This window comes from Naegleria lovaniensis (assembly GCF_003324165.1).
Source record: "Naegleria lovaniensis strain ATCC 30569 chromosome Unknown tig006, whole genome shotgun sequence".
Lineage (NCBI taxonomy): Eukaryota > Heterolobosea > Eutetramitea > Acrasida > Naegleriidae > Naegleria > Naegleria lovaniensis.
In genome coordinates, this window is record NW_025407828.1 from 252,663 (window position 1) to 270,615 (window position 17,953).

General features: G+C 37.5%; 10 protein-coding genes across 10 annotated transcripts; 5 read left to right on the plus strand and 5 right to left on the minus strand.

Moving 5' to 3' along the window:
* Window positions 1–87: 87 nt before the first annotated feature.
* On the minus strand, window positions 88–5,709 carry C9374_013356 (uncharacterized protein; the record flags this gene model as incomplete). Its single annotated transcript, XM_044689223.1, has 1 exon — window positions 88–5,709. One exon carries the CDS (start codon window positions 5,707–5,709, stop codon window positions 88–90), a length of 5,622 nt encoding a protein of 1,873 aa, XP_044553765.1.
* A 218-nt stretch (window positions 5,710–5,927) lies between these two features.
* C9374_013357 (uncharacterized protein) lies at window positions 5,928–6,926 on the plus strand (the record flags this gene model as incomplete). Its single annotated transcript, XM_044689224.1, has 1 exon — window positions 5,928–6,926. One exon carries the CDS (start codon window positions 5,928–5,930, stop codon window positions 6,924–6,926), a length of 999 nt encoding a protein of 332 aa, XP_044553766.1.
* A 32-nt stretch (window positions 6,927–6,958) lies between these two features.
* C9374_013358 (uncharacterized protein) lies at window positions 6,959–7,855 on the minus strand (the record flags this gene model as incomplete). The annotated part of the gene is made up of 1 exon (XM_044689226.1): window positions 6,959–7,855. The coding sequence occupies one exon, from the start codon at window positions 7,853–7,855 to the stop codon at window positions 6,959–6,961; it is 897 nt and encodes a 298-aa protein (XP_044553767.1).
* A 77-nt stretch (window positions 7,856–7,932) lies between these two features.
* On the minus strand, window positions 7,933–9,840 carry C9374_013359 (uncharacterized protein; the record flags this gene model as incomplete). The annotated part of the gene is made up of 1 exon (XM_044689227.1): window positions 7,933–9,840. The coding sequence occupies one exon, from the start codon at window positions 9,838–9,840 to the stop codon at window positions 7,933–7,935; it is 1,908 nt and encodes a 635-aa protein (XP_044553768.1).
* A 252-nt stretch (window positions 9,841–10,092) lies between these two features.
* C9374_013360 (uncharacterized protein) lies at window positions 10,093–11,797 on the plus strand (the record flags this gene model as incomplete). Its single annotated transcript, XM_044689228.1, has 5 exons — window positions 10,093–10,334; window positions 10,454–10,697; window positions 10,900–11,141; window positions 11,269–11,361; window positions 11,521–11,797. The coding sequence occupies 5 exons, from the start codon at window positions 10,093–10,095 to the stop codon at window positions 11,795–11,797; spliced, it is 1,098 nt and encodes a 365-aa protein (XP_044553769.1).
* A 133-nt stretch (window positions 11,798–11,930) lies between these two features.
* On the plus strand, window positions 11,931–12,464 carry C9374_013361 (uncharacterized protein; the record flags this gene model as incomplete). The annotated part of the gene is made up of 1 exon (XM_044689229.1): window positions 11,931–12,464. The coding sequence occupies one exon, from the start codon at window positions 11,931–11,933 to the stop codon at window positions 12,462–12,464; it is 534 nt and encodes a 177-aa protein (XP_044553770.1).
* Window positions 12,465–12,717: 253 nt separating this feature from the next.
* On the plus strand, window positions 12,718–13,779 carry C9374_013362 (uncharacterized protein; the record flags this gene model as incomplete). Its single annotated transcript, XM_044689230.1, has 1 exon — window positions 12,718–13,779. The coding sequence occupies one exon, from the start codon at window positions 12,718–12,720 to the stop codon at window positions 13,777–13,779; it is 1,062 nt and encodes a 353-aa protein (XP_044553771.1).
* A 58-nt stretch (window positions 13,780–13,837) lies between these two features.
* C9374_013363 (uncharacterized protein) lies at window positions 13,838–15,424 on the minus strand (the record flags this gene model as incomplete). The annotated part of the gene is made up of 1 exon (XM_044689231.1): window positions 13,838–15,424. One exon carries the CDS (start codon window positions 15,422–15,424, stop codon window positions 13,838–13,840), a length of 1,587 nt encoding a protein of 528 aa, XP_044553772.1.
* A 271-nt stretch (window positions 15,425–15,695) lies between these two features.
* C9374_013364 (uncharacterized protein) lies at window positions 15,696–16,187 on the minus strand (the record flags this gene model as incomplete). Its single annotated transcript, XM_044689232.1, has 1 exon — window positions 15,696–16,187. One exon carries the CDS (start codon window positions 16,185–16,187, stop codon window positions 15,696–15,698), a length of 492 nt encoding a protein of 163 aa, XP_044553773.1.
* Window positions 16,188–16,240: 53 nt separating this feature from the next.
* Window positions 16,241–17,921, plus strand: C9374_013365 (uncharacterized protein; the record flags this gene model as incomplete). The annotated part of the gene is made up of 3 exons (XM_044689233.1): window positions 16,241–16,336; window positions 16,396–16,469; window positions 16,517–17,921. 3 exons carry the CDS (start codon window positions 16,241–16,243, stop codon window positions 17,919–17,921), a joined length of 1,575 nt encoding a protein of 524 aa, XP_044553774.1.
* Window positions 17,922–17,953: the final 32 nt, after the last annotated feature.

Genomic DNA, 17,953 nt, shown 5'->3' on the forward strand with positions numbered 1-17,953 from the left:
GGTCGGCTAAAATTCACAGAGTGTCATTTTAATTTTGTAAACAAATTGGTTGATCAACTGCATAATTTATAAGGAAGGGGGACAGCTTTACTGCTGTGTTTTTTGTGACGCTTTCAACGTAAGATTTGCAAAAGATTTGTTTTCAACGTTTTTGGCAATTCTGGGAACGTCCTTCTTGTTTCCTTGTAAAGCGTGACACAGTTTTTTTAACTCGTTTCTCTGCTCAACAACCTCTTCATATTTTTGCTGCAATTCTTCTATCTTTTGACTTAAATCTTGCAACAGTAAGTTGTTTTTTTGGTCCAGATTTGTGGTCATGTTCAACGTTCGGTCTCTAAGATTTCTTACAAGGTTTGATTTTTGCTTTTCATTTCGCTCATTTCTCTTTAACTCAATTTGCAACTTGGTGCTCAATTCTTCAATTTTCTTTTGTTTAGAGTGGAATTGATTCTTGATTTGTTTGGACTCCAGCTCTAAGGCAATATTCTTTTGATTTAGATCGTTATTGATTTGTTTGATCTGGAAAATATCTTTTTCGCTCTCTTTTGCTGCATGTTCAAGATCGATTATTATCTTGTTTAATAACTCAACATCCTTTCTAAAGTTGAAGTCAGATTGTCTTCTTTCCTCCTCTAAACGAATGATTTCACGAGTTTGATCCTCTATATGCAAATCTCTTTCCTTTATCTTATCCCAGAGCTGTCGAATGTTAAGCATATTCTCTTGATCTTTTTCTGTTAGTGATAATATGTTATTATTAGCCTCTGTCAGTTTAATTTCCATGATGTTGATCTCCTCTTTGCGTTTGTGTAAAACAGATTGTGTTGATAACTGCAAACATGAAAATTCGTCCTCCTTTCTTTTAACTAAATCTCGTAACTCATCAATTGTATTGTTTTGAGAAATACTTTCTGTAACCCAATTGTTGATGACCACCTGCGCATTTGCTAATTGGAGTTTTTTTTCGTCACATACTGAGCGAAGTTGGTTGAATTCTTGAACTAATAGTTCGTGCTCTTGGTCTTTTAACGTCTTTTCTAGCAATAGCTCGTTGAACTTTTCAGTTCTTATTTTAATGTCCTCTTCCCTTTCCATTATTATTGTATCCCTTTCTGAAAGCAATGATTGTAAAGAGGAAATAGAATTTTCGTGTTGGGTCACAATATTTCGAAGTTGTAATCTTTCAGCTTCAAGGTCTTCAATTACTTGTTGTCTTTCAATTAACAGATTATGCTGGGCAGATGATTGTTCTTCAATTCTTTGTATTGTACAATGTGACCGTTTCACCTCTTCATCTAGCTCGTCTATTTTCTTGCTTAGCTGGTGTATCGTAGACTCTTGTTCCAGGATTGTTTGATTTTTTTCAGCAAGCATAGTTAATTGGTGTTCTAGATCGTTGGTTGTGGTAGCGAGCGTTTCCTTCGTTTGGTGGAGATCTTGTCTTGTTTCAGAAAGGTCTAAGCGCGTTTGTTGTAACTTGTCATTTGACTCCTGCAATTTTATGGTTGCATTCTCTAACTTAATAGTCAAATCATCGCATTTTTCGGTCATGGTTTTGAGAGATTCTGAAAGAGCTAACACTTCTTCTTCTTTAGAATGTACAAGAGATGTTGATTGCTCTAAAGCAGACTCAAGCTCTGCCTTTGTATCAAGTAAAGTTAATACTTCTTCCGATCTTATTTCAAGATCCATTTCTGTCTTTTCAAGAGTTTTCTTTGTGTTTTCGAGCGTTTCTTCTGTTTTTAACAAACTCTTCATGGTATCTCCAAGATTTTGACAAACAACATTCAGTTCAAGCTGTGTACTGGTCAAGGTTTCTGTTGTGCTTTTGAGCTCGCTCTGTGTTTGCTCTAAATTCTGTCTTGTGTCTACGAGAGCTTTCGTTGTCATCTCAAGCTCAAATTTTGTGATGTTGTGAGCCTCCACTGAGCGCACTACTTCTTGTGTAGAAGCCTCCAATCTTTCTTGACTGTCATTAAGTAATCTTGAGATTATATTTAACGTTTCGTGAGTTTTCGACAGTTCAGACTTCGTCAATTCCCACCCCTTTAGTGTTTCCTCCAACTGGTGTCTCAAGTTGTCAGACTCAGCTTTCGACTTATCCAGCTCCTCTGTTACTCTCAAGAAGTCCGATTTGGCTGTTTCTAAAAGTTTACTAGTTTGATGTAATTCTTCTGACTTCTCCTTCAATAAATCGTTGGTTTGTGAGAGTAATTCAGTAATATTCAAAAGCTCGCTTTTGGTTGCATTATGAGACTCTGTGGATTCCTTCAAGAACATTGCAATTTCTTCAATCTTTTCCTGTGAAATTCTCAAGTTTTCTTTCGTTTCCACCAACACAGTTTTTGTTTCTTCTAGCTCATTTCTTGTTGATTTATGGGCCTCATGTGTTAATGCTAAATCCTTTGATGATTTGTCGAGATATTCTTCAAATTTTGCTAATAATTCATTTGCATGAGACAGTTCCATCTTTGTTTTTTCCCACCCACTTAGGCATTCAGAAAGATGTGCGGTTGTGATCTCTAACTCCTGTGTTGTCTGATTATTTCTTTCTATTAATTCATTCAGATCTGCTTTGTATGTTTCCAGAGCCGTTTCTGTTCTGCCCAGCTCTTCAGATTTTTCGCTTAATTTGTCTTTAGTGTCAGAAAGATTATTTTGAGCCTGTAGTAGCTCACTCTTTGTGAAAGTATGAGCTTCAATACACTCTTGCAATTCTTTCTCTTTTAGAACCAATTTCTCGTTAGTGATGCTTAAGACTTCGTTGACCTTAGATAGCTCTAACTGTGTTTGTTCTAAAAGCAATTTTGTATCCTCTAAATCTCGGTTTGATGCATAGAGCTCGCTCTTTGTGGCTTCATGAGCCTCTGACAACAAATTTCTCTCCTTAGTTATACTTTCAAAAGCAAGTTGCGTTTCTGTAAGTATGTCTGTTGTTTGTGACAACTCAAATTTAGTTTTTTCCAACTTTTCTTTTGTTTCAACAAGAGCTTCTTGTGTAACTGATAGCTCCGTCCGCGTAAAATTGTGCGACTCGATAGATTCAGTAAGCTGTCGAGTTGTCATGTCTAATGCTTCAGTGGTGGTCTTCAACGAAGCATTGGCATGAGCAAGGTCTTGTTGAATGGTTTCAATAACATTCTTTGCATTTGTGAGATTAGTACTCACAAGCTTAAGGCTGGATTTGCACATTAATAGCTCTTTCTTTGTATTTGAGAGTTCCGTATTTGTAGCATCGACCATCTGCTGCATTGTTTGAAGCTCATCGATTTTTAACGTCAATGCAGTTTGAGACAACTGAAGAGCAGTCGTTGTGGAGGAGAGCTCTTCAGTTTTGATTTTTAAAATCTCTGTCGTTTCTTCTAAGTTTTTGGACACAATTTCTTTCTCTTCTTTAATCATAACAAGCTCTTCACTTATGATAGACAATTCATGTTTAACTACATCAAGATTATCTTGGGTCTCTTGTTGCTTTTTCTGGCTTTGACAAAGTGTCTGTGTTGTAGACTCTAAATTTTGCTTACATTGCTCTAGTTGCTCTGTTGTATTTTGTAGATTACGTTTAGTATCAACCAGTTCAATTTCTGTTTGTTCTAAATTGGTAGTTTTAGTTAATAACTCTTCTGTTGTAATTTTTAACATTTTTTGAGTCTCGGCAAGCGAGATATTGGTAGAGTCTAAAGTTGTTCTAGTTGAGTCGAGAACTTCCTGTGTCGATTTCAACGTTTCAGTTGTCAAATTAAGGGTGTAGTTAGATTGCTTAAGTTCGTCTCTTGCTGCCTCAAGATTTTTTGTTGCATTTGCTAAATCCAATTTTGTTACCGCAAGCTCTTCGGCGGTAGTGGAGAGCTGATACTTTGCTTCGTCAAGATCTGTCTTTGTAGAACAAAGAATGTCCTTTGTATCTTGCAACTCTTTGACCTTTAGTTCATATTTTTCCTCACTTCTCCTCAATTCAACGACAGTGTTATTGAACTTTTCTTCTGTCTCCGATAGAGACTCTAAAGTTTTTTTCAGAACCCCCTGCAAGTCAGTCAGCTGTTCAATCTTTTGAGAGATTTCAATTGTGTATAGGTCTACGGTTGTTAATGCTTCAGTTAAATTTCGCTTTGTCTCTATTAATTCACTTTTAGAGATATTGAGCTCGTTTTGAGCAGAATCAAGCTCTTGCTTAGTTCGGTTAAGTTGGTCCTTGGTAAATTCTAGGTCCCTCAACGAATCATTCAACTTCATGGATGACGTCTCCAATTCTCCCATTGATTGAAATAACTGCTCTTTTGTAAACGTTAGTTGTGAGGAGGTATCTCTGAGCTCGTTCTTTGTATCTGAAAGTTCTCTAGATACTTTTTCTAAACATCCCATTGATTCTTCATATTTCTCAGTTATTTGGGATAGTTCTTGTTGGGCTTGCAAAAGGGAAGTGTTTGCCACAGCATAGCTTTCGCTCATTTCTGAAAGTTCTTTGCCTACTTGTGTTAATGTTTGGCATGTTGAGTTATATTTTTCTGTTACTGTTGCCACTTCATTTGATGCCTGCTCTAGTTTCAGGTTAACCGTGCACAACTCTGAAGAGGTATATTCCAACTCTTTTTGGCTCGACTCAAGATGCAACGTTTTTTGCTTTAGATCTTCCTTTGTAACCTCTAACTCGCTGAGTGCTTTAGAAAGATTTGAGGTTGAGTCTTCCAGAGCTTTTTGAAGTTGCGATAGTCGCTCGGATGCAGCTTGGAGCTGGTCTTGGGTTTCAGAGAGTTCTTGAGATGTTTTTTCCAAAGATAGCTGTGCAACGGAATATTTTTCTTTGTACTCGCCTAGCTCAAAAGCAGTACTAGCCAATTCACCGTCCTTAGTATCAAGCTTCTTTGAGAGTGCACTAACAAGTTCGCGTTGCAATTCAAGCTCAATAACTGTATTGTTGAGAGTCGTTGATGTTTCTTGGAACGTGGTTTCCAGAGTACGCATGTTGTCTTTGAGAGTGTTAAGCGCTTGTGTAGTATCTTGGAGTTGCTTTGTTGACTCATCAAGGGCGAGTGTTTTTTGGGCTAGTTGCTTGGAGATCTCCTCAATTTGAGATTTAAGGTTTTCAACTTCCTGGGTTTTGACATAAACTGTTTTGATGGCTCTATTCAATTCTTCGGAAGTTTCAGATATTTGAGAGCTAAGACTTTCTACTTGAAGGTTGTTTTTGGTAACTTGGCTTGTACAAACTCGTAGATTTTCAGAGTTGATGGAAAGCTCAACCTTAAGGCTTTCAATCTCCGATTTCGCCTGCAACAATTCAAGATTCAATGTTTCTGCAAGCTGCTCTTTCTCTTCAATTTTACGAGAAAAATGTGCAAGCTCTTCATTTTTGGTTTCGAGATCTGTTTTTACCTGCTTTAACTCTATATCTGCATTGAATAGGTCTTCCAATGAGTCGGCTAATTTTTCGGAGAGAGAATTCATCTGTTCGGTAGAGGTAGCTTGCTGTTCTTTGGCTACTACAGCTTCCTGCTGTAATCTCCTGATTACTTCATCCTTATCTATTTCATTTACATCATCATGCGATACTTGAGTTATTGGTTCTAAGGAACCGAAGATGGATTTCTTCTTCAACACCCAACCGCTACTACTTGGACTATTGTTCGGGCTACTTGTAGTGCTGCTCGGACTTTCATCTCTTTGATCTTGTTGTTGTTGAGGGGAAGGAGGTTCTTGCTGGTCCATCATCACCAAATATTTTTTTATGCCTAAGGTAAATTTACAAAAGCGGGTGAAAATTTTTACCTTATCTCTTTGGCCTTGCATAGATGTCTGGACATTCAATTCACTCCTCTCGAAGGATTATTTGACTGAACTTTGAGACACACGTGTTCTGGCCACACGTGTCATTGGGTACTTTATAAGGCCCCCAGCAGCATACTTTTTAAAATTCTAAAAAATTCATCATGAAGCTTTCCTCCTCGTGTTCCATCATTCTATTCCTTCTTCTGTTAGCACTGTTCTCAGCCCACCATTCACTGCAACAGCAACTTGGACCTGATGCTGTTCATCTTTCCAAGATTGAAGTGTTGACCTTTAGAAAAGGACAATATACAAGTGCAAGAAGAACACGAGCCTTTCCACAATTGAACTGCAAATACACACCGGACGGATACATTCCTTCCGTAATTCAATGCAAAAACAAGGGTTATGATGGCACTTCTTACCAATGGAAATGTGAAGCAGAAATGGATGAGAAATATCGTTTCGGATCTGATTTAGATGTTAATTGTGAAGGCTATCGCTATGCAGGTGATGAATTTGTTTTGCGTGGCTCGTGTGCTTTGTCTTTTTCTATTGAATTGACTGGGAAAGGAACGCGTGAAGATCAACAAAGGAAACGTACAAATCGCTATCAACAGAATCAACAGCATTACCACCACGAAACAACAAAGCCAGCCAATCCATCCAGCTTGGGTGGTTTTGGTGTTGTTTTAATAGTTCTAGTGCTTGTTGCCGTTATTTGGTTGACCAAGTCATCGCGTAGATCCACCCCAGTAGGTGCAAATAGCAGTGCTGCTTCTTACTCATCATCAACAAACAGCACACCCTATCCCCAAGGAACATCATCCATTTACCCAGGAGTTAATCCTACCTACACAACCGATGAAAACTATAATCCAAACTATTATCCTGACAGTTCCAACACTGGATCTTCAACAACAAGTTTTGGAACTGTACCTACCTTTGTTGCAGGCGCTGCAGCAGGTTATGCTCTCAACAGTATGCTTAATCGTCAAACACCAAACACAACAAGAGGCAACAATGGCTCTTATTTCAATACGTCAGACTCGACTTACAATGCCACCAACGATGAGGATTACCACCATCACCACGACACAGACAATACCCATTCCACCACCACCCGTACCACTAAAGGATATGCTGGAACAACTTCAAGATAACGTTCTTGCGATACACTTCCGACCCGCTTCTCTTAGGGGTTCTTGCAATCCTCAAGAGACCCGAGCGAATTTCTTCTTGCAAAGTAATTATTAAGGGTTTGCACTACTTCAATAATGCTGTATCTTTGCGAATGACTTCTTTGTAGAGGTGTAGATTTTCTGAACTCCGTTGAACTTGTTGATAATGTTGGTGTTGATGATCTATGGGGGCGATCAGCACTGTAACAAACAGAATTTGAAATTTTCTTGTCCTTGGCATGGTTGGTGATGACATTCTCCGTTGTTTTTTGAAATAACATTTGATTTTTACGAATCAGTTTTTTCTTTTCATCAAACGAAGGAATTTCATGATTCAATTCGAAAGCAGATTGAGATCTATTCAATTCATGGAGATACCGATCGACTCGTTTTTGTTCAACATTGGATACATTTCGTTTTCTTTCTTCGTTCTCTGTTTTTTGAACACGCTTGGTTACTCTTGCCTTAACATAATTTTCAATTAAGCTTGGTGTTAGATGACGTAGGGTTGGAGTGATGAATGTTTCGTTCTCTGCTGGCTGTTTGGGTGATGAGAGGGGACTGTTTACTTTAGATGATGAGAGATGTTGGTGATTGGAGTGTGGGGGTAAATGAAGAACGGGCCTTGATGAATCATCACACTTTGTGTGTACAAGCTCACTGACATGATCTGGTCGAGGTGATGGAGCTGTAATCGTGGTAAAAACTAACTCCGTACTATTGGCTGTAGCTGCCCGACTTGGAGATTCACAATTAAGATTGTGGGATGATCTTTTCTTGCTGTCACTTCTTCTTCGTGTAACTGTCGGGTGGGACAAGCTGGAAAGTGACTTTAGCGAGGATGTAAGGGTCGGAGAAGGCGTTGTATTTGAGAGGGGTGTTGTTGTTGTTGATTCTGCAACAGGATTCATTTTTATTTATTCGTTAACAAAACTTTATTAAAATTATTACCACTTTCAAAATCGTCAGGTTGCGGATATTGAGCTTTTCAGTTTGATTTGACTTTTGGCCTCTTTTGACACAGAACACGCTTCATTGCCATCCACACCAATCCAACAACCACACCTAGTAAACTTAAATATACACCAACAATATCTAACCAATAATATTGCCACCACTTTAAATGTTTGTCAGGTGTTGTCCATGATAAATCTCCTTCCAATTCTAGCATCATTTCAATGATATCTGCTGCTTTTTGAACTCCTCCAGAATGTCTCATCAATGCTCGGACATGACGAGCCTTTGAGGCATAGACATGTTTTGATTGTGGCGAGTACAATAGTTCTTGAATGGCATTGGACAATTGCTCAACATTCCATGTCTTGCTTTCTTCTTTTGAAGTGAAGAGTGGAATTCCAACTTGAAATTCTTTAATAGCCACAGAGATTCTGAATTGATCGAAAGATGACGGTACGCCAATCAATAATTTCCCAAAATAAAGAGCCTCATTAACAGAATTTCCTCCGCAATGAGTTAGAAATATCTTGATTTTTTCAAGAGATAATAATCCTTTTTGAGGAACAAATCCATTCAATTTTCTAAACCTTGAATTAGTCTCTAGTGCAGAGATGAGGTCTTTAGAGCTTGAACCTTGTTTCAATGCATCAAAGGCGACAAGATTGTGAGCTCCCAATGAAAGTAAAATAGAAAGCTGTGGATTTCTACCAAGTGAAATGTCGAGAGCAATTAAAAATTTGTGTAACTCTTGCTCGTTCAGTAACATTGTAGATCCTAAAATGATTAGCATCACATCTTGTTGTTTTTCAGTCCATTCTAATAAACCAAAATAACCTCTTTCTTTTTGATTTTCGTCTAATGAGAGAGCTCGTAATTGTTGTCTCTCGCTTTCAATTTGTCGCTCATTTAAAAAAGGGCCTACCAAGAATGTGTTCAATTGTTGAGAGCTGGCTGAAGCAAACTCAAATCCCAAACTTGAAAGTTGAATTCTTGTACATTTTACATCACTCAAGAACATTTCATCTGTTGTAAAGTAATCTCCGAGTAAACCCATAATCCCAGAAAACATTTGAACATCTTTGAAAATTTCGTAAGGAAGTTTCAGTCGCATCCAAAAATTTGTAAAATACTCCAACCGATCAGCAGAAAAAGCAGGATAGTGGAACAATGAGTGAGGAAGCATGGTAACATAAAGCTTTGTGCACGCAACTTGACTTGCAGCTGCAATGGACTGAATGGCGTACAGTGAAAAATCAATAATCACATGTTCAAAGAGTGTCTGTGATGGATCATTCTTAATTCTGAGAAATGTTTTTGTGGCAAGTGAGGCTTTTTGAGATCCTAACAGAGAAATTCTTTTGAAACGGTCCCCAAAGGGAATGATATTTAAAATTCTTCCATTCGAAGTGGAATGGGTAGCATTCGAATTATCCATTTCTACAATTTCTAAACTCTCAATCATTAACTTTTCATATGGAGCAATGACTTTTTGAAAAGCAAGCACTAAGCCTTCGTTCGTTGGTAATTTTGAAATACTTTCCATGGTAGAGGCTATGAAGTTTAAAACATTTGAATCATTACTACTGATTGGATCCAGAAAGGCTAAATGAATTTTAGAAGTGTCCTGTGATGGAATGGTTGTGTTCATATCATGTTGCTGTTGTCGGGAATACCATTCTTTGAGCCTTTCATCACTTCCCATGCAAGACTTGGAATTTAAAAGAGTTATATTTCCGATGAATGAACCCTGTTTTGCAGCCAGAGTATCCATCAATTCTACCTGCGCTCGGACATGACCTGGATACGGGAGAGAAAGAATCAATACATTTTTCAAGGAAGACGATGGTGTTCTGTTCTGTTGGCAACATACTGTTCCCAAGATGAAGAATAACACTACTGCTGCCACGGCGCGTCGAGTTGGTCCAAGGTTAAAGCTCATAGGGTTTCAATTTTTCAAATGAATGAATTCTACGACCATACCACCTCGGATGGATGCCAAATAGATAGAGAACCATCGTGATGGCGGAGCATTACCTTTTGAATTTTGACTGTGCACACAGTACAATGATCACGTTTGTAATCATATTATTTTTTCAAAGCCCAACGTCACACATTTTTGCCTTAGTCCTCCTCTGCCTTCAATCTTCAAGAGGACTAGTCGCACAAGCTGATTCATCCCGTACTTAAAAAAATGTCCTTACATCTGTATGTGCTGTTGGAGTCGGTCTTATCAATTGCTTCACCTCTCACGTTGGGTGTTGTGGGCATTGTTACTTTCATTGCAGCCCTGACACTTGGTAAATTATATTTCAACGGTGGATATGTTCCATCCAATTTGTTAAATCACACCAATTTGAACGGAAAGGTTGCAATAGTGACAGGACCTTCTTTGGGTGGCATTGGATTTGAAGCAGCTGCTTATTTATATTCGAGGTAGGTGAATGCATTCAGAATGAATCTTCATCATCATGTAATGATATTTTCAATATTTAATTGACTCATTTGTGAAATATTATTCCGTCATGATGATGAATGACCATTTCCAATTGAAGAGGTGCAACTGTGATTTTAGGTGTTCGAAATGTCTCCAATGGCGATATCGTTCAACAAGAAATATTGAAAAAGTATCCAAAACGAAATGCATCAACTCTAAAAGTCATTGCTTTGGATTTATCTGATTTACAAAGTGTGAAATCTTTTGTCAAGACATTCAAAGAACAATATGATCGAGTAGATTTATTATTGAATAATGCTGGTATCATGATGACACCCTATTCTACTACTAAACAAGGAGTGGTGAGTACTAGTTTAATATTTCAAAGAATTTTAAATGACAAATTTGATGTTCCATTATTCAACGTTGAACATCCACCACAATATGTCACACAAATGTTTACACCAACAATGTGATGAATACATTCAATTTTGGGAATATATTGTGATGAACACATTCAACTTTGGTCAATACACAATATTTGTTTAAAATGATTATTTTAAGGAAATTCAATTTGGCACCAATCATTTAGGTCACTTTTTATTAACTTATTTATTGTTAAATGATATCAAACAATCGAATGGTCGAGTCATTAATGTGAGTTCCAGAGCTGGTGAACATTGGGTGAAAGGAAGAGAGGAGACTCAAGTTGTTGTCGATCAGAGTCGTCATGCATTGAGAGGATTCTCATCTTTTACATTGAATACCGTCCAGGGAGATGGTAAAGAAATTCCTTCGGATCGATTGTAAGTAGTACATGATTTTTTGGTGTGTGTATGTGTGTGTGTTCATCATCTGTTGTGTTCATCATCTGTTGTGTTCATCATTGATTGTCTGATTCATCTGTTGTGTGGTATGGTGGTATGGTTAAAGGTATGGTCGATCAAAATTTGCGAATATGGTCTTTACAAAAAGATTAGAAAAAGAGTTGAGAAAAGATCCAAATACTTTTGCAAGTGCATTTAGGTTGGTAGTTGATTTTTTATTGATCTCAATATATATTTGTTATGGTTACATGATGATATCATCATTGTGTATCATCATTGATCCTTATTGTTTCAATTTGATTCAAACTCTTTCTGAATCTAACATTTATATATTGATGATACATACATATTTTTACAGTCTTCATCCTGGTGTTGTTCGAACTCAACTCTGGCGCAATCTTAATCCTCTCTATTTCCTTCTTGTTGCTCCTTTTTGGTGGTTTGTTACCAAAGATGCTTGGCAAGGTGCTCAAACAAGTATCTATTTATGTGTGGCACCAAAGGATCAATTGAAAGGTGGTTGTTATTACGCTGATTGTAAATTAGACGAGTCTGAAAACAAATTGGCATTTGATGAAGAATTACAAGAAAGATTATGGACCACTTCCTTACAATTATGCCAACCTTTCATTTAATTAGAAGAGAGTGTGTACAAGTTTGTGAATTCTGTTGCAATAGTAATACCATGCAACGAACCACTATAATTCTCTCGAATCAAAATAAATTCAAATCAATAACTGATAAGACACCTCTTTGTCGAAATAAAAAATGATTTCCAATGAATCATCACTGTCCCCTGCTGAAGCCTCATCGTTGCCATCCGAAGCTTCTACCAACCAATCATCTCAAGTACTATTAGAATCTGATCAACACCCACAAGAATCATCCCGTACACGATCATCCAGTTTATTGGCAACCTATCGTGAAAGAAGTGCTTCATCGGCCTCTTCCGAAAATGTACAATCATCATCCAATCAACAACACCGATTAGAAGATCTTACAGAGAAAATGTTTGAAAATTTCATTGAATTATTGCAAGGAGAGATGCAAGCTGGATTCAACGAATTATCTTTATTGCAACAAATGAATGCAGCCATCACAAAGAAATATGAAGGTTTAAATCAAAAAACTGAAGGAGTTCATGCCAATTTGAAAAAGATGATGCAATTATATGAGAGCTTGCAAACTTGTTTTCAAGAAGTAGATTCGATTGATATTTCTGTGAATGAGTTGAATAATATTGTAAATTATTTAGATGTTTATACGAAACAATTGGAATTACAGTTAAAACCTTTCCTTTAAATTTATTGGAATAAATTTGGCATTAATTTCTTGTCATGACAATTCCGTGCGAAGCGTATCTTCTTGTCACAAAAACAATGGTGTGTACATGTGGCCAAATCGTCGATAACACTAAACATTTAAAAAAATTAAGTTACACGTATTGTGTGTGGTGCATGATTGAATTCATCCTCACACATCCTTCCGAAACCATAATCTTTTGAACCCTTTGACTTGAATATAAATAATTATTTCACACACACACACATCATTAATGGGAGTCGGAATTTGTGTGGTCAATAATCCTCATTCCATCGAATGGAGTCCTTTTATTGAGAATCGATTAGCAGTCGCAACCTCTAACCGTCCAGGACATACACCCATTTCAGGAGTGATCTATCTACTTGATTTCTTACCAAAAAACGATATTGAAATTGAACATCAAATTCAACTGAATGTTGGATGTCATCATGTCTTGTGGTCTCATAGAAATGAAAATGTTTTATTGAGCTCTTGTGATGATCATGTTCTTCGATTTTTTGATACTAAAAACATTGACTGTATGTATCGAGAATGGTTTGATCATGAAAAGATTTCAAATGTGGATTGGGATCAAATATCACTTGAATGGATTATAACAGGAGCACTTGATTCCTCTTCAATTAAATTATATCAAGAAAATCAAGAATCTAACGAAGCACTTCAAATTTTTCACACTAAAAAACATGAATTAATTATTAAGGAACAAGAATCAAAAATAGAAAATGTACAAGATTTACAAGCACCACCTGTCTACGATATTCAATGGAACACTCATGCTCCCATGCAATTTTATACAAGTGATCGTGACGGGTTTGTCAGTTTATGGGATTTAAGGCAACACGAGGACCCATGTGTGAAATCATTTCGAGTCCACAATAGAACATGTGCCATGAAGTTCGATGTGAATGCCTTTGATGAACACTCGATCGCATTGGGATGTTTTGATCAATCTCTCATGACCTACGATTTGAGAAATACTTCGAGACCCAAAGCACATTTGCGCAATATTCATTACTCACTCATCACTGGTACCAAGTGGAGTCCTCACACTCAACATCTGGTAGCAACCTGCTCCACCGATCGAACGTTAAGAATATGGGATATGAGAGAATCTAATCAGTCGCCAGCCTCTTCATCCGTTGTTGAATCCTATGGTGGAAGAGTTTCAAACTTTAAGAATCAAAAAATGGAAGATTGGGTCAACGATTTGGATTGGAATGTGCATGAAGTAGGATTGATGGCTCTGTGTTGCAACGATCAACTTGTGAAAGCTTATAACATTAAAGAAGATTAAGAATATATTATTAACATTTTTCTTGACACTCATTCTCCAAAATTGTGTTCATCATGATTTACATGACGATACACTTCTTTTTCTTTTCCTCAGGTTTGGATTTCTTTGCATCAGTTTCTGTGACAGGTTCGTTCTTGACCTCTCCCTTAGCTTCACCTTTTGATTCTTCGACTGATTTAACGTCTTCTTTGACTTCTGTCTTGGTTTCTTCAACAGTAGCAGGTTTAACATCTGTTTTTGCCTCTTCCACTTTGACGGTTTCTTCAACAGTGGCAGGTTTAGCAACTTCTGTTGAAGTTGTCTCTTTTTGTTCAACTGGTTGACTGTTCTCTTCAATCACAATTTGATTCTGTGATGGTGTTTCTTCTTGAGACTTAACTTCATGTTTCTCTTCCATTGGCTTTTCTTGCTCCACAGGTTTGGAAGTTTCAACTGTTGCGTTTGATTGTTCGACCTTTGTGTCTTCAACAGGCGGTAATTCCTGCTTTGGTTCTTCAGTGGCTTTGTTTTCTTCAACCTTATTTATCTCTACTGCTGGTTGAACAACTTGCTCTTCGACAGTAGGTTTAACATCTTCGGTTTTTTGTTCTTCCACCTTGATCGTTTCATCAACATGAGCAGAATGTTCAACATCTTTTTGCTCCTCTACTTTGGTTTCCACAACTGCAACACCTTGAGAAGGTTCTAATGGCACTTCTGTAGTCTCAACAGACTTTACTTCCTCCACTACAGTAGTGCGGTCTTTGGACGGTATGACTTCCTGTGATGAGTTCACTTGAATTGTAGTTTCAACAGTCTCCTCCTTCTTTATCTCAACATTTGTTACTTGCTCAACAATCTCTTCCACCTTATTTTCCTGAGTTACTTGAGTTACTGGTTCGACATTCGATGTGACTTCGTTTGTCGGTTCTTCTTTGTTCTCAATTTTTTCTGATTCTACTTGTGTCGTTGGTGTAGGCTCTTGTTCTTGAGGAACAATGGTTGTCTCTTGGATAATTTTTGGTTCTTCCAACACGATAGGAACAGATTCTGACGTTCGTTGTTCTTCTACTTGTACGGTTTCTTCAACAGTAGTAGCAGGTTGTTGCTGGTTTTCTTCAACAACCAGTTGTGGCTTGGCCTCTTCTGCAATTTCGGACTTGATGTCATCCACTTTGACTTCAACAGCTGATGCTGGTTCTTCCTTCTTCTCTTCTGTTACTACTTCTTCTGATAAAGTCTTTGTTTCCTCGTTCGGAGTCTCCTGAACTACAACAGTTGTGGATGACGACACTTCATTGGCAACAGGTGTTGTTTCTTCAGAAACGATTTCTTCGGATTTTGTGGACTCTTGATGAGCATCAGAAGACACATTCTCAGTGTTTACAGGCTCTACAACTGAGTCTTGTTGTGGTGTTGCTTCAGTAGAGCACTTGTTTTCCTCTTCTGCTGTGTTTGCTGAAGAAGACTCAACAACTGGTAGTTGTTCTTCAGGCTCGTTTGAAGCCTTACTTGAGGAATCATCAAGAATGGCTTCATTGGTTTGTGGCACTTCTTGTTCCGAAGTGGCATCTTCAGAGGTACTCTGGGTATCGGCATTGTTGTTCGCCTCCTCCTTTTGTTGCTTTTGCTTTTTGTTGTTGTTCTTCTTTGATTTTTTACCCATTTTTTCGTTTCTTATTGTTGTTGCAAAGAATTGTTGAATGTGTGGATGAAGGATTTTTTTTTTCGTTCTCAAAGAAAACGTTTGGTGTCTGGAGGGACAACGTTGCTGTCAGACAACAGACACTCAATTTCCTTTCCAAACATCGAAAAACAGACAAGATGTGGACAATGTTCGTCAATTCCATGCACAATTCGAGTAATTTGGCTTCCGTGTCCACATCTTGCTATTTTAAAACAGACAACAGGATCATCGTTGCCGATCAGTTCGATCTCTAAATCAAGTGCTTCTTGAAAATTAAATTGCAAAAGGTTGAATAGGTGATTCGATTTGCCCGATCTTCATCATACTCGGTCAGCAAGGTTTCAAGCGCAAAATTTGAAAGAGAATGAGAGCCTCTTTTTCCGTTTGTCTTTTCAAACTTGAGGACCGAACTCACTGCATCTTTTAAATTTTCTAGATTAATGTAACCTTTTCTTTCTTTATCAAATGTATTGAAGATTTGTCTCATCCTATCCTGTTCATCCATTCTCATCATCTTCTTGCTGATAATTTCTACAAATAATGATCGATTTACTGTTGATTGAGTGGTCGGAAATAATTCTTTTCTTTCAAATTTTGATGGTTTGAAACCAAGAAGAGAAATACATGCCAACTTGAATTCTAATTTTGAAAGACCACCCTTATGATCAGTATCATACATTTCAAAGATCTCCACGATATCACGCTTCATTCGAACAGTGAGTGGTGTTTCAAATTTTGACATTTTTTTTAGTACCCGCCAAAGCATTTACAAATGATTGAGATCAATTTAAAAAAATGTCAACACAGCCTCAACCACCCACCATTAGTAGCAATGCTCCTGCAACCACGGATAAAAAACCCGTTCCTAAACCTCCCAAGTGGATGAAAGAGGTTTGTTTCAAACGTTTAATCTCATATATTGACATCTGAATTGAAAATACATTCAACAGGAGGAAATCGGAAAAGAAAAACAAATTCTTTTAAAAGTAGAGGAACATGAATCCCGAAAAGAAACCATTCAAAGGTATGGTACTGAATATAACACTTTAATTTAACTATTTAATTAATTAGACTGTGGAAAACAAAGATTGTGGATACTTTTACAATACCAGAAAAAACCAAATTTGCCACATTTTGGGTATTCTTGTGCTTTCTTGCCACAAGTTATAATTTTGTGACTGCAACGTTAAGAGCTGCTGTCTACACATATGTGGATCATCCATTATGGACTGGAATATGGGTGATTCCTGATGTCATTGTTGATGCAATACTCCTTTTCGATTTTATTCTTTGTTTTTTTAAAAGGCTTTCAGGCACTGACGGTATTTACATTTATGACACCAAGATCATTGCAAAGAATTATGTGAAATCTCTGTTCTTCTACACTGATTTTCTATCATCCATTCCAATCGATTACATTCTCCTTATTGCTGACTTGAAGTGGGGAATGTGGGCAAGAATGATCAGATGCATTCGGATTGTCAGAGTCAATGATTACTTTAGTCAGTTCGAGCAACAAGTAGAGATTATTTCCATTACAGGAATTCAAATCCTGAGATACATGTTCTACTTCTTCATTGCAACACATGTGCTTGCTTGTGGTTGGTACATTATTGTCATGACAGATCCTGTACAAACGGTTCGAATTTGGACAGCAAAGGCAACCATTACAGAAGATAGATCCCTTCAAGCTGCCATGTCAAGATATATTAGAGGATTTAATTGGGTATTAACTCAAATGACAGGATATGGAGGAACGACGCCTGTGACCCTCAGTCAATGTATTTTCTCTCAAGCAGTCAATATTGTTGGAGTTGCATTGGTGATTCTCGTTATCGGTGCAGTTGGTAACATTCTTGAAGACAGTCATGCAGAAAAAGCGAAAAGAAAACAAAAACTTGACTCTCTAAAACAATACATGTCGTACAGAAAGATTCCTGAAGTCATTAGAGGCAAAATTGAAAGATATTACCATTTCGTTTGGAAAGCAAGATCTGGTTGGGACGAAACAGAAGTCTTGCAAGATCTTCCTTGGTACCTACAATCTGAAATTTATCTTTCCATGAATGCAGAGTTAATCCAAAAAGTCGATTTATTTAAAGTAGAGGGAGCCAACAAAACATTCATAACATCAATGGTCATGGCTCTTCGGCCGCAAGTTGTTTTACCAGGAACAAAAATTGTGAAAAAAGGAGAAATTGGTCGAGAGATGTATTTCATATTGAAAGGATATGTCCAAGTAGTTACTGAAGATCCAGAGCCCAAAGTTCTTGCTACTCTTGACGCTGGTAAATTCTTTGGTGAAATTAGTGTTATTATGGATCAAACAAGAATGGCTTCGGTGAGAGCTGGCACGTACTGTGATTTGTATGTGCTTACTAAGGAATCCCTCAAACAAATAGAACAAGACTTCCCTCTTCCTGTCCAAAAAATTAGAGAAAAAGCTATTGAAAGATTGAATGCAGCCAAGAAATAGGTGGTACTTTTGTTGCACCATTTGGTGTGAAA